This window comes from Henckelia pumila, chromosome 2, assembly GCF_033568475.1.
Source record: "Henckelia pumila isolate YLH828 chromosome 2, ASM3356847v2, whole genome shotgun sequence".
Lineage (NCBI taxonomy): Eukaryota > Viridiplantae > Streptophyta > Magnoliopsida > Lamiales > Gesneriaceae > Henckelia > Henckelia pumila.
Window position 1 is genome coordinate 100,642,000 of NC_133121.1, and position 22,027 is coordinate 100,664,026.

A 22,027-nucleotide genomic window follows, 5' to 3' on the forward strand; every position below is an offset into this window, starting at 1 on the left:
GTTTTCTTGCAGTTCATGTCTTTTGCAACAAAAGGCTTTGTTTTTTTTTTTTCAACCTCAAATGTTCCATACTTCACGAGCATAACTCGCAGTCTTTTTTTATATGTACTTCCAAGTTCCAACCAACAAAATATTTGGCTATGACCGACTCATCAATGATATTAACAAACTTCAATATGAAATATAAATCGTGTAAATCGTACATGTTTAAAACTTGATACAATCCGGGAAATGCCCATTATATTACTGGAATTTATCTCGTTGTGATGTGAGGGGTTGATGCATTGTAGCATTCCAAGATCTGATAAATTGCCTTATATGATTATTCAAAGAGATGGGACCGATCTTCCTATGATTTTTATTTTTGGGTTCTGTTCTCGAAAGTTTTTACGAATAATTTTGCAAGTGATATTTAGATAAAATAAACGTAAGCGTCGTGGACAAAAAATAGCTGACTCAGATGTTTTGTCTTGGTTAGAGAATTTTCAAGTGTTGAACGTTTTGAGAAGACTCAGTTCATTTAATCAGTTGAACGAATCAAATGGTTTTTTCTTTTGATTTTGATCCTGTAAGGCTCATTTCTTGTGTCCCGAGTCTGATGATGCCAAGCGCGAAAACCGGTGCGTATGGCAGCTCCGGCGATGCCAAGAAGCCTGTTTTTCTCACCAAAGCTGAGCGAAACAGCATGAAGCTCCCGAGCAAGGAATTTACAAAGGGTGCGTGAGATTGAGTTGAGTGCTATCAAGGAGCAGTATTTTGGATTGATCAAACCCAAGAAACGAATTATTAAGCCAAGCCACAAGTTTGGATTCTCTTTCGATTGGGAGAACACCGAGGACACCTCTCGCGACAAGGATCATCTCTATGATTGCCCGCACCAGGCCCGTCTCCTCTTTGGCCGGGGTCTCCGGGCCGGCATGGACCGCAGGGAGCAGAAAAAACTTGCTGCTACTGATTTGTATGAAAAGTTTGATATGAGGGTTGATAGGCATTGGTCTGAGAAGAATCTCGAGGAGATGACGGAGAGGGACTGGAGAATTTTCAGGGAAGATTTCAATATTTCTTACAAGGGTTCAAGAATTCCGCAACCTATGAGGAGCTGGGCTGAAAGCAAGTTGGCGCCCGAGCTGCTGAGGGCTGTGGAGAGGGCTGGTTACAAGACTCCATCTCCCATTCAGATGGCCGCCGTCCCGCTCGGACTGCAACAGCGAGACGTCATTGGCGTTGCTGAGACTGGTTCTGGTAAAACTGCTGCATTTGTTCTTCCTATGCTCACTTACATAAGTAGACTTTCTCCTATGACCGAGGAGAATGAGGCTGAAGGGCCTTATGCCATCGTGCTCGTGCCAACTAGAGAGCTAGCTCTGCAGATTGAGGTCGAGGCTGTCAAGTTTGCTTGTTATTTGGGCATAAAGGTTGTTTCTATTGTTGGCGGGCAATCGATTGAAGAACATGGGTTTAGACTGATGCAAGGTTGTGAAGTCGTGATCGCCACACCCGGACGTCTTCTTGATTGCTTGGAGAGGCGGTATGCTGTTTTGAATCAATGTAACTATGTTGTTCTTGATGAGGCTGACCGAATGATTGATATGGGTTTGGAACGACAAGTTGCCGGCGTGTTAGACGCCATGCCTTCGACTAACTTGAAACCGGAAAATGAGGACGAAGACCTTGATGAGAAAAGGATTTACAGAACTACTTGCATGTTCAGTGCAACCATGCCGTCTGGTGTGGAGCGGCTGGCGCGCAAGTACTTGAGAAATCCGGTCGTTGTCAATATCGGCACAGCCGGAAAGGCCACCGATCTGATCACTCAGCATGTTATCATGTTGAAGGAGAACAGTAAAATGTTTAGACTGAAACAATTGCTTGGTGAATTGGGAGATAAGACTGCTATTGTATTTTGTAACAAGAGGAATGTAGCTGATGTTGTTGCTAAGGCTTTGGACAAGGAAGGTTATCGTGTGACCGCATTGCATGGCGGAATGTCGCAAGAACAAAGAGAAACGAGCCTCGAAAGTTTTAAGACCAAGAGATACAACGTGTTGGTTGCTACCGACGTAGCAGGACGAGGTATTGATGTACCAGATGTGTCGCACGTCATAAACCACGACATGCCGGAGAAAATTGAGGCTTACACACATCGTATTGGAAGAACCGGTCGTGCCGGGAAGACCGGTGTGGCTACGACGTTCTTAACTTTGCATGATGCGGAGGTTTTCTATGATCTAAGGCAAGTGCTTGTGCAGAGTAAGAGTCGTGTTCCCCCTGAGCTAGCCCGACACGAGGCATCAAAGTTCAAGTCCGGTTCGGTTCTCGACCGGCCAAGCAGGCGCAAGGACAGGGCCTATGGTCATTGATATCATAAACTGCAGACGACTCCTCAAACATCTCGAGCTACAAAGTTTTAATGATTATTTTAAGGTCACTTTGATCTATGAACAAATAAGGCCAAGCTTGTTGAAAGTGAAGAAATCTTATTGTTCTGTTTATCTCTTTAGCTAGTAACACCTTGTACCCTTTCGATGCAAATAGACATCAAAATATCTTGTTGGAGTTTGTTACATATGTTATGTTTCTATACAGAGAGCTTGTTTTTACATCTCTTCTGATTCTATCCATGGCTACCGGAATTACGGCCGCCTCCGGTGAAGAACATGGCTGTAGTCATGGGTTAGATTGATCGGCATGTCCATAACCCGGATACCGAGCCGATCCAAGACGGAACAACGGTTGTCTAAAAAGGGTCAACCAATGTTTCAAGATTCAGGTAGTAGCCGATGAAGACAGTTTGTGGATAGAAACAGTTGCAATTTTAGGATCTCTTTGGTCTTACCGTCTTAGAATCTCACTCTTACGACTAGGCCAACGGATCTCTATCACTGACAATGCATCGTTGCGATGAACAAAAGGGGTTTCACACGGAGAGTAAATAAAATGAAACATAAAAATCACCATTTGCCGTTGATCTGAACTCAATTCTTCTTTGTTGTTTCAGTTTGTACTCAAACTTTGGGAATAAATTTTATACATTCTATTATCAAACGTTTTAGCTCCTCAAACGTATTTATGAACCGGAGTATGGTGAACATACACAAAGAAGAATTTTTTAAAAATGCCTTTTTTCCAGCATCTTAGGTGAGATCCCTCTCTTCCTAAAATTTCAAAATCATCAAATCAGAAATCTCTTTTGAAAATTACATTATAAAACAAAACGTGTTTCCAAATTATTTTATATTTTACTTAACATATGCAATGCTCGTCCACATAAGTTATACACAGAACACCATTTTTTGAAACGCAAAGGAATCAGTCACGCAATTGTGCAGTCTCTACTCTTGAAAGATACGGTGTGAATAATCAAATATTTCACTCAAATACACACAAGCAAACTCAACTAAGGCAGCCTAAATTATCTTCCAAAAAAATTCAGTATCCTCATTTTATCACACCATTTATCTTTTTTGTTTCATATGCCAGTCGGCTAAAACTTCAAGAGAACACAAACCTCGTCGCGTCTTCCTGGCATAATCATTAACATTATCAAAATATGGTGACATCCCAGGAAAAAAAAAAAAAAACTCACTCTACATATAAAAATCCTCTAGTTTCTCAAGAAAATCAGTCTGCAAATTAATAGAGTAGCTTTACCGAGTACTTCCACCGCCTTTTACTGAGAGAATCGGGCCGCGGGAGGAACCACGACTGATCAAATGAGAGTCTAAGAAGAGAACTATGACAGTGATGTCATCATGGAAATGTCTTCTCACTCCTCGATCAATCTTTTTCAGGTCCGAATATCTCATTTCTCTTTTCTTTGCTGCTTCTTGCAGCGCAGCTTTGACAAGTTTTCGAGCAATACCCTGCAATACAACATAGAAAGGTCCTCTTTGTTAAAAAAAATGAATATTCAAGGAAAATAACAGCTTTCACAAAGTTTCACCTCCACTTGAAAAGGTAGGCTAGTGCATGCAGTTAGCATAAATCTATTTTAGTTATGCGAAGATCAAGAAGTGGTACTTTTCTGAGTCTCATAAAATAGGAAAACTATATTTTCTTTGATAAGAATAGGAAAACTATAAGTTAGAGACAATAAGAGTGAGGTGGGGCTGAGGTAGCAGAAGACAGGGATTAATACTAAGATTTTGATACTGGAAGAGGGCAGAAAGATAAAAGGTCATAATTAAGATAAACAATCTAAGAAAATTGATATCTATCCGCAAATGAAAATAAATGTTTATTCTCAGATAAAGGGCGACTACCCACGTTAAAAACCATGAAATAAGAATGCTTAAGTAACATAGATGTCCTACATTGCGTGGAGAACTGTTGACAAGGTCGACTGCCTCTTGATTACTAAGGTGCTCCCATAAACCATCTGAAGCAAAAATAAGAAACTGGTCCTCAGGATAAAGTTTTTGGACAAGTATTGATGGCTCAGCCAAAAGGATTGGTTTCTCAAACGGTTCTGACAGTCTGAACTTTGATAACAATGGCACTCTATTGAACTCCTGTTTCTTCAAGTAAGCATCACCTATTGATCTCGAAACCTGGAAGCAAATTTCATATGTGTTAGCAATGAAAGAGAGTATAGGTATAAATTTATTTAATTATCAACAAAAAATCAAGAGTTTTGGGTTACACTTGTTTCACATCATAATAAATAAAATGTTCAACAAAATCACTTTCCCGGCAAAGCATTTTGCACTACAGGAGAAAAGGGGGGAAACGTGATGATCGAGATTAGATGTATCATACAATATTCACATGTCCTGCTCCATCTTCACTCATCGATCCCAGAAAGAATTATAGGGCTTACCCTTAAACTTTAACACAATCAAAACAATGGTCAGGATTTGTCAACCATGAAATATCAAGAAAATGACACAGAATTTTGATTAATGCGTATACATAAATATCAATATTAAAAACAATTCCATCCTTTTCAAAATGTAACGTAAAGCAAGAAAAATACGAGGCAGAGCGACCAACTGTCCCATCTATTATCTTTCTTGATAATTGAAGATGCAAAAAGAGAAAATGAAATTGTGCAACAAAAAAAGAGTTACCTGGATAAGGCCCTTCACACGCCAAACCTTGTGCTTTAAAACAACAATCTGAGGATCATTGGGATGTAATGCACGTAATTCTTCTCTAACAGATTCAAAACTTGCATTGTGCTCAGTTGATAACTGCATGGCTTTAACCTCATTCTCGAACTTTTCTAGTCTTCCCAACACCACCCTAGAATCCCCAGAATTGGCAATGTACAAGTGTCCGCTGCATATAATGCCCACCAAACAACATGATCCCACAGAAGCAATTTGCGGTTTAATTTCCCATTGTTTTTTAACCAAAGAAAGAAATTCTTCTTCTGTTGCCAAATATGCATTTTTTATCACATCAGCCGACATTTCTTGATTATCTGTCGTGAATTCTGCATCATGAAGAGCTGTCAAGTGAGTAAACATATGCATCAGCAAACTTAAAAAAATGTCCAAAAGAAAACTCTATAGTCTATTCGACCACAGAACAAGACAGTTGCATTTTATATCAAAACCTAATATTCGAAACAGATGGCTCGTGAAATAATCGAGATAAGATTCTGGGGACCATATATGAGTGTGCTGACAATTGCAAAGCTTGAGAGAAAGAATTTGTTTTGAAACAAGAACACACTGTAATTTCTATAGACCAGATTCGTTTATCTAAAGCTGCATAGAAAAGTAAAACAACTAGTTTTAATTACCAGAACAGAAGATATTATTATCGGGTAATCGGTTCCAAGTAGTTCGAAACAATATTCTAACCACCTATTGTTCTCGGGAAGAAGGCATCATAATCTATTCTGGTATCAAGAAGAATCTTCTCAAAATAATTTAAAGTACCATTTATCACATACTTTTCCTTTCTTTCAAAGTTAATCTAAAGATTCTCACTTCTTTTATGTGTTCTGTTTTTTTCCATGAAAACTCCGAGAATAATATACAGTGTGAAACACTGTATGATAATTATTAAAGCTGACATTAAGTGTAGAAAACTAACAAAAAGCCAAATGACTCTGGAGGAAGAAAAAGCATACATTCCACTGTTAACAAATATCACCCAGTTTGTCCGACACACATCTCAACAGCAACAGACTATCCAAAATTCACATTAACCATCTCATAATATGTCAAATGTAAATGAAAATATGTAAAACGTAAGCGGAAACAACACAAAGAGTCAAATATGCAGTAAGAGGAAGGTGCATACTCTTCATATTCTCAAAAAGGCGGTCGCTTATAAACCGTGAAGCTTCGGGTCCGGCATGCCCATCATAAATCCCGACAAAAGTCCCATGAGGAGCTGAGTCAGATAAGCTCATTGGCCCTGATTCCAGCTGGCTGTAATCTTCCAATATGTTATTGGCTTGAATAACTGCCATAGAGAATTCCCCATTAACATGTTGTCCAGAATCCTTATACCACCATAAACCATCCACACGACTGCCAACGTCACCTCCTCTGCTGCTATTTTCGCCCGCATTCTCAGCCGCAGGCCTCCAACATACAAATTTTCTCCATGCAGTGGTCACCATTGCCTTTTTTACATGTTATGTTTCGCTACAACTGTTTCCAATTCACTCAAATGAATTGCAATACCCCAAACTCACCCTTGTTTCTATTTTTCTAAATTCCAACTGCACTTTTGATTCCCTTTCACCTCCAATTTGCAGACCCGCATCACAAATTCCAAATTTATGGAGGAACCAAACAATGAATACACCCGTCAATCTGTATAACGCACGAAAAGCAAGAAAATCAATGGATTCCTCCAAACCAAAAAAAACAACATTATTACAGATACACCGTACACAGACAAAATATAATCAATGTCATCGAAAAATGCATTGAACATAAAACCAAAAAAAATCCATACAAAAAAACCCACAAATTATCGTCACATTCAATTCAAGTTTAACAAGAAACCGAAAAGATAATCAAAATTCAGCACCAAGAACCCATCCCATCACGATGATGAATAAGAAATTGAAAAACTCCCCGCAAAAGAGAGCCAAACCACAAACTTTTTACCTGGGAAAAACACGTTCAAAGGGTTAGATCGAGAGAGAGAGAGAAGAATGAATATAACCCTTTGATGTGCAAAAAAGAAAAGAGACAGTACGCACAAGAATTCAACAGTCTTATACAACCAACTTTCAATGGGCTTTTCACAGCCGATTTTCTTGTTGGGTTTTTTACATCTCAGAGATTTGTTTCACAAATTCGATTCATTTATAGAAATTCATTTGGAGGGGGGTTAGGGGTTCTGATGTTGACCAACAACAAACCACCATTTCAGGCAAATTTTTCTCATCTCTTCCCCTCCTACATAATTATTTTTACTAATTATAAAATGGGATTTACTTGTAAAACAATAACAATTCCAAAAATTATCGCTTTCAAAGCTTTGAACACACAACACTTCCTTTCACCTTTCCTCTGTAAATCCACGTATCACCTTACCGGGTCTTCCCAACTGCTTATCACTTCACACGGTTTACACAAATTATCATGCGGACCTATTTCATTATTATTTTATTCTATCGGATTGTGACACATACGATACGCGTGTAAATTTATTATTTTGATTTTTATTTTAAAAGTTAGATTATAAAAGTAAATTTAATTTAGTGTGATCAGATCAGAATTTTGTGTTCAAGTTGGTAAAGTAGTTGAACTCTTGATCAGATCAGGACTTCGATTTTCCCTGTCAACACCTTCTTGGATTAGCCGTCCTGAAAGATAGCTGCTGCAGATTTCCACGTCACAAAAAAAAATAAATATTTACATGCTGCAGATTTCCACGTCACAAAAAAATATAAATATTTACATGCTGCAGATTTTCACGTCACAAAAAAAATATAAATATTTACATTTTATAGTATATGTATTTTGAGCTCGAAAATTGTTGATTGACGTATCTCATGAATTATTTCGTATTCGAGTTAAACTGTAACACCCGGTATTTTTAATTACATAAATCCGCCTGCATAATTAGGATATTTAATTATTTAAATTTATGATTTATGGGTTAAAATATTATGTGAATTATTTATGCATGATTTAATTTATTTTTAAGCCAATTAACCCATAATTAGTGATTTTTATGATTTTTAGTATTTTAATTATTGGATCGCGTAGACGGGACCGTGGACGGACGAGATGACAACTTTCCATCCAAATTATTTTATGAGCCTTTTTAGAGCCCTAAAATAGTATTTTGAGTTTTATTATCTCAAAATTTTAAGTATTTAATTTTTATTTAATTTTAGGAGTCCATTTTTATCCAAAATTAGCCAAAATATTGACTTTTTAGTATTTTTAAAATTCCCTTAATTTATAATTTCGGGATTTTCATATGTTTAATTTAAATTATCAGATTTTAACTTTAAAGTTAGAGTTTTAAAATTTATATTTTTTATATTTAAACCTTTTAATTATCCTAAAACCTATTTTAATTAAAACAAAACCTAATCTACCCAAACCCATCCCTCACCAAACCGATCACTCAACCTAGCCGCCACTCCCTCCCCTCCATTCTCCATCTTCATCGTTTTCCTCAAGCCTAGGAGGTTCCATAGCTCAAATTTTTAAAAGCTTCGAAGGTGTGTTCGCCCGTCGTCCCGGAAACGTCCTACGCACGTGTTAAATCCATATCTACGGTGAAAGGCATGATCTTTTTCTCATTTTTTTTACGCTATATCAGTATATATATCATGTAAGTTAAGGTAGACTTCTAAATCTTTTAAGTAATTTTTTTTTTAGAAAAATCGATGTAATGTTGTTGTTTGTGCATTGTTCTTCGATTCTCTATGCATACTCACGTTTTTCCTCTCCATGCTTGGTTCGGGGCTGAGGGTTCGGTCAGGTAAGGTCCTAGGGTGCCTAAGGATCGAGCCATGGCAGGGCTTTGGGCTGGTAAGGGCTCGGCCGAATGGTTTTGAGCTAGAAAGGTGCAGGGGCGCAGCCGAGAAGCAGTTTAGGGTTTTGGGTTGCAGGGCTTCGGTTCAGTGGTTGGACGTGCATGGGGTCGGGGGCTTGGTGGAGTTCGAACCGGCAGGACCCTGGGGAGGTCCTGCCGGCGGAGCTCCGGCCGGTCGTGGCCGGAGCAGGGCGGCAGCAGGCGTTGAAGGCCTGCTGCCCAAGCCTCGGCGGCCGAGAGGGGTAGGTAGGCTAGGGTTTCGGGTTCTAGGGTTTGAGGGTGTTCCGGGTCGGGTCTTGGGTCCGGGTCGGGTCTAAAATAATATGGGTTAAGTTAAGTGGGTCCGGGTCCGGGTTATTTTAATTGGGCTCGGGTATTTTTATTTTTAAGTTTTTAAGTTAATTAGGAGTTAAATGGACTAATTAAATTCCCAAAAATTTAATTAGTACCATTTAATTTATTTGGGTTACATTAAATTATTTTGGGTTATTTTATTTATTTTTGGGCTTTTAATAATTTTTATTTAAATTTTTAAGTTGGCCAGAAATTTTTATGGGCTTGGGAGCCCATGAAAGTTATTGGGCCTGTTAATGGGTTTTTGGGCCCATTGGGCCAGGGTCAGTGTTATTGGGCCTAATTTAGTCTTAATGGGCCAAGTCTTAAGTTAAGTTAATGGGCTTGAGTGTAGGGCCAGCAGTCCAGGACCATCCATGAGAAAATTGCATGTGTCCTGATTATATATTTAATTATTTTTATGCATTTAAGTTATTTTAATATTTATATATTAGTAAGAAAATTAAATTAAATATATATGAAGGACACACAATTTATTTAAGTACATGCATTCATGAAATCAATTTTTATGCTATGATTGAATTTCTATGGTTGAGCAAATAAAATATTTTAGGTGGAAATTGAAGTAGTGTGGCCATGTATGTATGGGCAGTTTCTGCCATTTATGTATGGGCAGTTTTCTGCCATTTATGTATGGGTGGTTCGCCACCAGCCTCGTACGATGGTTTTTTAGACTGATCAGTCGCACTATGGGTCACACTTACGGATAGGACCATTCGATGTTAAGAAAATAAGTGCTCAACAACTCAGTATGTATGATATTATGTATGTTATGTATTATGTTATTTATGTAAGTTATGTTATGAAATTTTAAGCATGCTCATTCATGTATATGTATGTATTAGTATTAAATTGATTTAAATTATTTTAAACCCTTGTTAGTATGCATGTTGGGCCTCTAGGCTCACTACACTGATATGGTACAGGTGAGTACGTAGAGGAGCAGGTTACTCCTACCGGTGGTGAGGACGTATGAGCAGCGCTGCAGTAGCCCCGTGACCGTGACAGCTTCTGAGTCACCATGCATGTTGTCATGATACATTTTAATATTTTTAGTGGTTGAGGTTTATTGGAATATTTTATTAAATATTTTTAGTGCATGCACATATTTTAATTATTTTATTTATGCAGTATATTTTTAATTATTGTTTTGACTCAGATAGTTATTTAAAAGAATGCATTTTTCTTAAGTATTTAATTATTTATTTATTTAGTCGTGTATTTATTTTAATTATTTTATTCTGTGCATATATGTATGGGCATATATGTACATATATTTATTTAGTAGTATAAAAAAAAAAAAAAAAATTTTTTCCGCATATTTATTTATTAGAGAGTTAGGGTCGTTTCAGTTGGTATCAAAGCACGGTTCTTGGAGGGGTCACTACTGCTATGCTAGCTCAGAAATCCACGCTACCGGTCTGTAAGTTTTAAATCTTTATAGTATGATTTAAATTTCTAGAATTTAAGTTAGCCTTAATTTTAAACACTTAGTTATGCATGGCGATTTACGTAAATAAATATGTGGTGGTGCAGAATGCCTCCCAGACAAGTGAACTGACGTGGGAGACCTCCACATCCACCTCCACCTCCACCGCCACCTCCGCAGCACCCCATGACAGCACTGGAGCAGGCCAGTGCGACGATGATGACAGGGATTACTGCTCTGTTGGAGCAGCAGGCGGCACGTCCCAGACTGTCCCACGAGGAGGACGTCGCAGAGAGGTTCCAGAAGAAGGGGCCTAAGGAGTTTGTGGGGACCACCGATCCGTTGGTGGCTGAGGGATGGATTCGCTCTCTTGAGTCCATTTTCGACTATATGGGGATCACAGACGCCGACAGGGTGAGCTGTGCTACGTATATGATGCGAGGCGATGCAGCCCTTTGGTGGGAGGGTGCAGTCAGAGGAGTCCATCTACCTACACTGACGTGGGCTGAGTTCAGGCGTATCTTCTACGCCAAATATTTCACTGAGGATGTGCGCAGTCGCATGATCCGAGAGTTCATGAGTCTCCGTCAGGGGGACAGATCTGTGGTGGAGTACGTGAGCCAGTATGAGAGGGGCTGTCATTTTGTGCCCATGATTGCAGATAGTCCGCAGGAGAAGCTGCGACAGTTTGTTGAGGGCTTGAGGGCTGAGATCAGGCATGACGTACGTATGGCAGACGTCTTTACATATGAGTCTGCAGTCAGCAGGGCCTTGCGTTCCGAGGAGGGACGGAGGGAGATACAGAGAGAGCAGCAGGGTAAGAGGCAGTTTGTGCAGACAGGGTATCAGCGACCATCTTCGCAGCCACCTGCTAAGAAACAGTCTACAGGGTCATCTAAGGGCCCGAATCAGCAGAGGCCTCAGGGGAAGCCACAGCAGCAGACTAGGGGCGGGGCCCCTACTCCAGGGAGATATCCAGTGTGTCCGAAGTGCCAGAAGATGCATTCCGGGCAGTGTCTATTGGGAGCAGGAGTCTGCTATCGTTGCAAGGAGCCAGGGCATCAGATTGCCAACTGCCCGAAGAGGCAGAATGTCAGTGGGCGAGTTTATGTGATGCAGGCTGAGGAGGCAGACCCAGATACCTCCTTGATCACCGGTATACCTAACCCCTAGAACTTTTTCAATTCTTTGCTTTTGTTTAATTGCGATTATAACTGAATGCCTGTTACATGAGTTTAATTATCAGCATGCTAGAATAAGAATTTTGTTTCTTTGTGATTAGAATTAAGGATTTTAGTGTTTTAACCTTGGGAGCATAGTGGTATGAATTGTTGGGAATCTTCTGCGTGCAGGGAGAATTCTAGTTGGAGGCAACTCCACGTTTGCGTTGCTAGATTCAGGAGCCACGCATTCGTTTATCTCCCGAGATTTTATCAGACGGATAGGCATTTCACCGGAGGTTGTAGACAGTGGTTACGATGTTACCATGCCATCCGGACAGATTATCACTACCACTAGTTTCATCAGGAATCTGGCATTGGAGTTGCAGGGACACTCCATTCGAGCAGATCTAGTGGTTCTCTTCCATTGACTGGGTTTGACTTGATTTTGGGTATGGACTGGCTATCAGTTAATGGAGCTTCGATTGATTTCCGACGTAGGACAGTGTCAGTGAAGCCAGCAGGAGGTGAGATGTTTACTTTCTTTGCATCTCAGTCTAGCAGTATTCCTCAGATGATATCACTTGTTCGTGCGAGGAAACTGTTGCGCAATGGATGTCAGGGTTTTCTTGCTAGTGTGGTCACTACCTCAGACGTTTCTAGCAGATCTTTATCAGACATAGAGGTGGTACGTGACTATCCAGATGTTTTTCCTGACGATGTTGCAGGAGTTCCACCAGTGAGAGAGGTGGAGTTCAGTATTGAGTTGTTGCCGGATACTGTGCCTATCTCTAAGGCACCGTATCGACTTGCTCCTACAGAGATGAGAGAGTTGAAGGAGCAGATTCAGGAGCTGTTGGAGAAGGGCTTTGTTCGTCCTAGCTTTTCTCCATGGGGAGCTCCAGTGTTGTTTGTGAAGAAGAAGGACGGCAGCATGAGATTGTGCATTGACTACCGAGAGCTCAATAGAGTCACAGTGAAGAATAAGTATCCGCTACCGAGGATAGAGGATTTATTCGATCAGTTGCAGGGAGCTTCGGTATTCTCCAAGATCGATCTGCGATCTGGTTACCATCAGCTGAGAGTCAGAGATTCAGACGTGTCTAAGACTGCCTTTAGGACACGATATGGGCACTATGAGTTCTTGGTGATGCCCTTTGGGTTGACCAATGCTCCAGCAGTTTTTATGGATCTCATGCATCGTGTCTTCCAGCCGTATCTAGATCAGTTTGTCATTGTATTCATTGATGACATATTGATCTACTCGAGAAGCATTGAGGAGCATACACAGCATTTGCATACAGCCTTGCAGACTTTGAGGGAGCATCGACTGTTTGCAAAGTTCAGTAAGTGTGAGTTTTGGTTGGAGCAGGTGGCGTTTCTAGGCCACATTATTTCTAGGGATGGGATTGCAGTGGATCAGTCCAAGGTGCAGGCAGTGAGGGATTGGGGGATTCCAAAGAATGCTTCGGAGATTCGTAGCTTCTTGGGTTTAGCAGGATACTATAGGAAGTTCATTAAGGGTTTTTCCTCTATTGCAGTACCCTTGACTTCCTTGACCAAGAAGAACGCGAAGTATAGTTGGAGTCCAGATTGTCAGAGGAGCTTTGATCAGCTGAAGGATGCACTTACTTCAGCACCGGTGTTAGCTATGACAGTGCCACATGAGGAGTTAGTGGTGTACACCGACGCGTCCAAGCTTGGTTTGGGCGCAGTACTTATGCAGAGTGGCAGAGTTATCGCATATGCGTCGCGACAGTTGAAGATTCATGAGCAGAACTATCCGACGCATGATTTGGAGCTTGCAGCAGTGGTATTTGCGTTGAAAATCTGGAGGCACTATCTGTATGGCGAGAAGTGCAAGATTTTCACAGACCACAAGAGCCTCAAGTACTTCTTCACCCAGAAGGAGTTGAACATGAGGCAGCGCAGATGGCTTGAGCTTGTTAAGGACTATGACTGTGACATTAGCTACCATCCGGGTAAGGCTAATGTGGTGGCAGATGCTTTGAGTCGGAAGTCGTCAGTGGTATCATGTTTGACTGTACAGTTACCACTACAGACCGAGATTCAGAGATTTGGTTTGGAGTGCTATCCGAGTGGCCATGCACCGAGCTTGTCAGTGTTGACGGTGCAGCCAGTTCTGCGAGATCGGATTAGAGAGGGACAGTCCACTGATGAGGAGCTACAGCGATGGAGACAGAGAGATGAGGCCAGAGGTAATCTCTTGTATACAGTGGAGGATGGCATCGTTCAGTACCGTGGGAGGATGTGGGTACCGAACGTTGATCAGTTGAGAGCCGAGATTCTAGCAGAGGCTCATGCATCTCCGTACTCCATTCACCCCGGAAGTACGAAGATGTACCGAGACTTGCAGTTATTGTATTGGTGGCCTGGGATGAAGAGTGACATCGGGAGAGTGGTGTCAGAGTGCTTGACTTGTCAGCAAGTCAAAGCAGAGCATCAGCGTCCAGCAGGACTTCTTAGACCTCTCCCTATTCCGGAATGGAAGTGGGAGAATATTACGATGGACTTTGTGGTTGGCTTACCGAGGAGTACCAGAAGGTGTACAGCGATTTGGGTGATTGTGGATAGACTCACCAAGTCAGCTCATTTCTTGCCGGTAAGAACTACTTACACTTTGACACAGTATGCAGAGCTTTACGTCAGAGAGATTGTTAGACTGCATGGCATACCAGTGTCTATCGTGTCAGACAGAGATCCGAGGTTCACCTCAGCGTTTTGGAAGAGTCTGCACACAGCTTTGGGGACTAGACTTTTGTTCAGTACATCATTTCATCCCCAGACAGATGGGCAGTCCGAGAGAGTGATCCAGGTTCTCGAGGATCTTCTGAGAGCTTGTGTCATCGATTTTCGAGGATCTTGGGAGACTAGACTGCCATTAGTGGAGTTTACCTATAACAACAGCTTTCAGTCGTCTATAGGTATGGCTCCTTATGCAGCACTTTATGGGAGGAGATGCAGATCTCCGGTGCATTGGGATGAGGTTGGTGAGCGGATTTTGTTGGGTCCAGAGATTATGCAGCAGACAGCTGACATCGTGACGCAGATTCGAGATAGGATGAGGACTGCGCAGAGTCGGCAGAAGAGTTATGCAGATGCCAGACGACGCGATTTGGAGTTCGCAGTCGGTGATCACGTATTTCTGAAGGTGTCACCTATGAAGGGAGTAGCGCGTTTTGGACGGAGAGGCAAGCTTAATCCGAGATATATAGGGCCATTCGAGATCTTGGAGAGAGTTGGCACGTTGGCCTATCGTTTAGCTCTACCTCCAGGGCTAGCGGCAGTGCACAACGTTTTCCATGTATCCATGCTTCGGAGATATGTCTCCGACCCGTCGCATGTGTTGGATTTCGAGCCCTTACAGTTGCCACCAGATCTTGTGTACGAGGAGAGACCAGTGCGGATCTTGGCTAGAGAGGAGCGGAGGCTTAGGACGCGGGTCATACCGATGGTCAGAGTCCAGTGGCTGAATCACTCGGAGGAGGAAGCTACTTGGGAGACCGAGGAGGATATGAGGACTCGCTACCCGGAGTTGTTCGGGTAAGTACTTTAATTTCGAGGACGAAATTCAATTTAAGGGGGGGGAGAATTGTAACACCCGGTATTTTTAATTACATAAATCCGCCTGCATAATTAGGATATTTAATTATTTAAATTTATGATTTATGGGTTAAAATATTATGTGAATTATTTATGCATGATTTAATTTATTTTTAAGCCATTTAACCCATAATTAGTGATTTTTATGATTTTTAGTATTTTAATTATTGGATCGCGTAGACGGGACCGTGGACGGACGAGATGACAACTTTCCATCCAAATTATTTTATGAGCCTTTTTAGAGCCCTAAAATAGTATTTTGAGTTTTATTATCTCAAAATTTTAAGTATTTAATTTTTATTTAATTTTAGGAGTCCATTTTATCCAAAATTAGCCAAAATATTGACTTTTTAGTATTTTTAAAATTCCCTTAATTTATAATTTCGGGATTTTCATATGTTTAATTTAAATTATCAGATTTTAACTTTAAAGTTAGAGTTTTAAAATTTATATTTTTTATATTTAAACCTTTTAATTATCCTAAAACCTATTTTAATTAAAACAAAACCTAATCTACCCAAACCCATCCCTCACCAAACCGATCACTCAACCTAGCCGCCACTCCCTCCCCTCCATTCTCCATCTTCATCGTTTTCCTCAAGCCTAGGAGGTTCCATAGCTCAAATTTTTAAAAGCTTCGAAGGTGTGTTCGCCCGTCGTCCCGGAAACGTCCTACGCACGTGTTAAATCCATATCTACGGTGAAAGGCATGATCTTTTTCTCATTTTTTTTACGCTATATCAGTATATATATCATGTAAGTTAAGGTAGACTTCTAAATCTTTTAAGTAATTTTTTTTAGAAAAATCGATGTAATGTTGTTGTTTGTGCATTGTTCTTCGATTCTCTATGCATACTCACGTTTTTCCTCTCCATGCTTGGTTCGGGGCTGAGGGTTCGGTCAGGTAAGGTCCTAGGGTGCCTAAGGATCGAGCCATGGCAGGGCTTTGGGCTGGTAAGGGCTCGGCCGAATGGTTTTGAGCTAGAAAGGTGCAGGGGCGCAGCCGAGAAGCAGTTTAGGGTTTTGGGTTGCAGGGCTTCGGTTCAGTGGTTGGACGTGCATGGGGTCGGGGGCTTGGTGGAGTTCGAACCGGCAGGACCCTGGGGAGGTCCTGCCGGCGGAGCTCCGGCCGGTCGTGGCCGGAGCAGGGCGGCAGCAGGCGTTGAAGGCCTGCTGCCCAAGCCTCGGCGGCCGAGAGGGGTAGGTAGGCTAGGGTTTCGGGTTCTAGGGTTTGAGGGTGTTCCGGGTCGGGTCTTGGGTCCGGGTCGGGTCTAAAATAATATGGGTTAAGTTAAGTGGGTCCGGGTCCGGGTTATTTTAATTGGGCTCGGGTATTTTTATTTTTAAGTTTTTAAGTTAATTAGGAGTTAAATGGACTAATTAAATTCCCAAAAATTTAATTAGTACCATTTAATTTATTTGGGTTACATTAAATTATTTTGGGTTATTTTATTTATTTTTGGGCTTTTAATAATTTTTATTTAAATTTTTAAGTTGGCCAGAAATTTTTATGGGCTTGGGAGCCCATGAAAGTTATTGGGCCTGTTAATGGGTTTTTGGGCCCATTGGGCCAGGGTCAGTGTTATTGGGCCTAATTTAGTCTTAATGGGCCAAGTCTTAAGTTAAGTTAATGGGCTTGAGTATAGGGCCAGCAGTCCAGGACCATCCATGAGAAAATTGCATGTGTCCTGATTATATATTTAATTATTTTTATGCATTTAAGTTATTTTAATATTTATATATTAGTAAGAAAATTAAATTAAATATATATGAAGGACACACAATTTATTTAAGTACATGCATTCATGAAATCAATTTTTATGCTATGATTGAATTTCTATGGTTGAGCAAATAAAATATTTTAGGTGGAAATTGAAGTAGTGTGGCCATGTATGTATGGGCAGTTTCTGCCATTTATGTATGGGCAGTTTTCTGCCATTTATGTATGGGTGGTTCGCCACCAGCCTCGTACGATGGTTTCTTAGACTGATCAGTCGCACTATGGGTCACACTTACGGATAGGACCATTCGATGTTAAGAAAATAAGTGCTCAACAACTCAGTATGTATGATATTATGTATGTTATGTATTATGTTATTTATGTAAGTTATGTTATGAAATTTTAAGCATGCTCATTCATGTATATGTATGTATTAGTATTAAATTGATTTAAATTATTTTAAACCCTTGTTAGTATGCATGTTGGGCCTCTAGGCTCACTACACTGATATGGTACAGGTGAGTACGTAGAGGAGCAGGTTACTCCTACCGGTGGTGAGGACGTATGAGCAGCGCTGCAGTAGCCCCGTGACCGTGACAGCTTCTGAGTCACCATGCATGTTGTCATGATACATTTTAATATTTTTAGTGGTTGAGGTTTATTGGAATATTTTATTAAATATTTTTAGTGCATGCACACATTTTAATTATTTTATTTATGCAGTATATTTTTAATTATTGTTTTGACTCAGATAGTTATTTAAAAGAATGCATTTTTCTTAAGTATTTAATTATTTATTTATTTAGTCGTGTATTTATTTTAATTATTTTATTCTGTGCATATATGTATGGGCATATATGTACATATATTTATTTAGTAGTATAAAAAAAAAAAAAAAAATTTTTCCGCATATTTATTTATTAGAGAGTTAGGGTCGTTTCATAAACATTTGAATTCGAACTCGGTTATTTGATTTTAAAATCTATGAAACAAAAGTTTTAGTTACTATCATTCATCGAGAAACTATTAGTAATTCTAATTATATTCATTTAATTTCTATGAATAACTATATTTAATTGAGTAGATGATCATTTTCTGGTCTATTGAAAAAATTAATGTGGACTTATTTGATAAGTAATATATATTTCCGAATGTATGTTTAATTAAAGGGCAACTTGTAGATAACTTCCTAAATCAAACATAACTTTCAATTTACTCCCTATATTTGTCTTTCCGAAAATGCCCTTGTCGTTATTTTAATCAATATTATTTATTGAATTATCAAATGTGAAATCGGATTCAAAATCTGATTCACTTGATTCATCAAGATAATAAATATTTTCATCGTCGGATGAAAATTCAATTGTTTCTACGGGATAGAATCCAATAGTATATATTTTTTCAAGAAGTTTAATTTTATTTTTCTTTTCGTTTCATTTTGGACATTCATTCGCATAATGTCCTTCTTCGTTGCACAACCAACATGTGCAATTCTTTCCTTTACCCTTTGGGCAAAGTGGTTTTTTGTTATCAAACTTTTTATAAAATTTTCTTTTATAAGGTTTTCTAAAGAAATTCTTTTTAAATTTTTTTTTCTTATAGGGAATAAATTTCTTATTAAAAGATTTATAAGGTTTATTAAATTTATTCTGTTTCTGTCGTTTTAAATATTTGTGTGACATGTTTGTTTTGCAACCGTATTCTTTTACTGTGAATTCCATTTTGTCACAACAAAGTTTATTGTTTTGTTTGTAGGATTTAGAGATTTTTTTATTTAGTGTTATTTCATGACATTTCTTTGTTATTATGTCTTTGATGAATTTAATAGCTCCTCCTAAAGTTTTAGCATAAGGGCTAGTTAAGAATTCATCTTTACTGTGTATAGGTATATTAGGTATCTTATTAAAGATACTTAGTTTATAATGTTCCTTTTTATCAGCATCTATTAATTGTTAATAGTTTGTTTCATAATCACAAATAAATTCTTCTAAGTAACATAAATTGCATAATTTAATATTATCTAATATAAAGATTGCTCTATTTTGTTCTATATTCTTAGCTACCAAATTAACATCATTATTAGAAACTCCTAAAAATTCTTGGTACAAGGCATCAACAAATAGTTCAAAATATCGATGTCCTGTCATTCCTTATGGTAGATTAGTAATTACTAGGTTTTCAGCCCAAGTTCTTACTGCTCCTACCAGTGTCATTTTTATCATCCCATGAGTTAAAACTTGAATATTCTCACTTTTGTCTAATAATGGTGTTAATTGAATTTGTACTGATAGTTCATTTGCCCAATGATCTATCTTTGATTTTCTTTCTTTGGCTGTTGAACATCCTAAATCTAAGATATTTTGTTTCACAAATCCTGATGTTTTTGATTTTCTAAGAATATCTCTAACATCTTTATAAGATCCAGAGTATTGGTCTCTGTTATATTTAAATTCTTCATCATCTCTTCCACCACTACCTTCTACATTCGTTCGTAGATTTAATCGTGGTCTAGAATCATCTTCAAATTCTGATTCTGAAATATCCATATCTCTGTATTGTTCTGAGTCCTGATGTGAATGATATAATTCTTCTGTATTTACTCCTATTTGTTCAAAATCAGATGAGTCGGTTTCACTAAACATCTCCATACTTATGTTTGCCATAACTAAGGGGATTTCTATACCATGATTCAATTTTGAATGATGGTTCTTCTTCCATTTTTCTTTTTCCTTTATCTATTGGAAGAACTTTTTTAAGATAGTTTAATATTTCATTACTATGTCTTTCTTGTTCAATTATTAATCTAGTCGTTGCTAAATCAATATATTCTTTGAAATTCTTCTCTAATTCTTGTATTGATAGATTGATCTTATTAATATTATTTTCTAAATCTCCTAGATCTTTTTCTAATTTTATTAAGGACGTCATTGCGATGAGGTTGACTCATTAACAATAGCTTGTTTAATTTTAAGAATATTTTGATTCATGGTTCCAATCTTATCAAGAATATCTTCATCATTTCTAGCAAATGATAATGATCTTCTTGGTACAGACTGTTTTGTGATTTGGAGGTCATCTGAACTCCATCTTTTATAGGGATTTATTTCTTCAATAAATGCTTTTCGAGGGTGTTCAATTCTTGTAATATTTTCAAACATTCTTTCAATAGAAATAGTTGGTTTTGTTGAAATTATTCCTGTTTGAGAATTATTACTTATTGCTAAACCGACAACATAATTTATATTGATCGGATGGTTTTCTGTTAACATAAGATTATTTCTATAAAAATAATAATCTAATGTTAAAACGTCATTTATGTTTTTATCAAAAAGAGATATATTGTATTGTGGATAAATACAAAATTTCATCTTTTTGTAACATAAATTTCCTTCAATTTTTCCAAGGATAAAATCCTCAAAATTACGTATTCTTTTGTCACGGACTGTTATTTCAATTGGTGTATCTATTCCTTCTCGGTAGTGAGCTGATATTATTATTTTAATTCCTCCGATATGAACATATTTCAGTTCAGATCGTTCTTTTTCCCTGGATTTTGCCATGATGGTATTAATATCTTGAGTTGTTAATAACTTCAGAGTATTAGACCTTGATTCATTATTTATTTTACAAGATCGTTCTCTTTTGTACGAATCGAATAATAAATTAAATTTTTTTTGGGATTAATAAAATTTGAAATCTTACTTAGTATTCCTGGTTGGTCTATTAGATTTGTTTTTGAATTAGAAAACCCTGTTTTCTGTATTTCAGCAAACTTGCTTTGATTAAATAAAATATTCAAATTATACTCTTGGTTTTCTTCAGATTCTTCAGATTCATCGACCAGGTTGTTTTGATTTGGAATTGTTACTTCTGTCATTTTAACAGATGATATAACTTCTTAATTTTCTTAAGGCTATTAAAAGCCTTTTTGTTGAATCTATCTGTTCTAATAAATTCTGAAAATCTTCGAAACTATCAATTAAAGATTGACAATTTTTAAGATGTTTCAAATTGTTTTCACAATTTTCTATATCAAAATTTATATTTTGAGAATATAAATTAAAGATATTCATTTTTGTATTTTCATACATTTTCCATTTAGTAAAAATTTTTATTTTTATTACTTTGTTTTTGTTGATCGAATTTTGATAACAAAGTTTGTTCTTATTCATAACATATTGTTATGTCTTCAATTTCATCGTTTTCAGAAATTTGAATTATCATTTTCCAGTTGCTTGAAAAATTTTCTTTTTTATGATTTTTGAAATAAAAGGTTTGGAGATTTTTTATTTTATTCCATAATTGATCTATTTGACGTAAATCTTTTAGTAAGATTATTTTATCAAATAAATTTTTAATCTCAATATCTAAAGTTAATCCAGACATTAATAATCTGCTTTATTTAAGCTCTGATACCAGGTTGCGGAATTCTTCAAATTCTTATGAATTTTCTTATTCATGGATTTACAGATCTGATTCATTCTTCAAATTCTTATGAATTTTCTTATTCATGGATTTACAGATCTGATTCATTTATAACAGATAAATATTTTCATATTAGTTTGGTTCCATTCATGGATTATTAATACAAATTTTAGTTGATAAATTGATTCAAATATGGTTAAATCAGAAGTATTTAAACGATATTCACGAAATGTATCATATTCATGATCATCTTCTATTTCGAACCAGTTTTTTATTATTAATATTTCATTTCTTATAAAAGATGATGACATGATTAATGTATTTTGACTATTTCTTTGAATTAAGGGC

The 22,027-nt window shown here is 37.9% G+C and overlaps 2 protein-coding genes across 6 annotated transcripts; one reads left to right on the top strand and one right to left on the bottom strand.

Moving 5' to 3' along the window:
* The first annotated feature begins 155 nt into the window (after nt 1–155).
* Nucleotides 156–2,583, top strand: LOC140885350 (DEAD-box ATP-dependent RNA helicase 21-like). The gene has a single exon (XM_073292313.1). The coding sequence runs from the start codon at nt 918–920 to the stop codon at nt 2,358–2,360; it is 1,443 nt and encodes a 480-aa protein (XP_073148414.1). The 5' UTR covers nt 156–917; the 3' UTR covers nt 2,361–2,583.
* Nucleotides 2,584–3,094: 511 nt separating this feature from the next.
* On the bottom strand, nt 3,095–7,464 carry LOC140885351 (probable protein phosphatase 2C 38). Of its 5 annotated transcripts, XM_073292315.1 has the most exons (7): nt 7,172–7,464; nt 6,997–7,076; nt 6,256–6,776; nt 5,070–5,452; nt 4,314–4,550; nt 3,652–3,863; nt 3,394–3,522 (listed from the first exon to the last, which is right to left on the bottom strand). In XM_073292315.1, exons 3-7 carry the CDS (start codon nt 6,578–6,580, stop codon nt 3,456–3,458), a joined length of 1,224 nt encoding a protein of 407 aa, XP_073148416.1. In that variant the 5' UTR covers nt 6,581–6,776; nt 6,997–7,076; nt 7,172–7,464; the 3' UTR covers nt 3,394–3,455. The 5 variants fall into 5 exon arrangements, with proteins under 5 accessions (XP_073148418.1, XP_073148416.1, XP_073148415.1 ...); XM_073292317.1 differs by lacking the exons at nt 3,394–3,522; nt 6,997–7,076 and adding an exon at nt 3,095–3,155 and having other exon boundaries at nt 7,077–7,464; XM_073292314.1 differs by lacking the exon at nt 6,997–7,076 and having other exon boundaries at nt 7,077–7,464.
* Nucleotides 7,465–22,027: the final 14,563 nt, after the last annotated feature.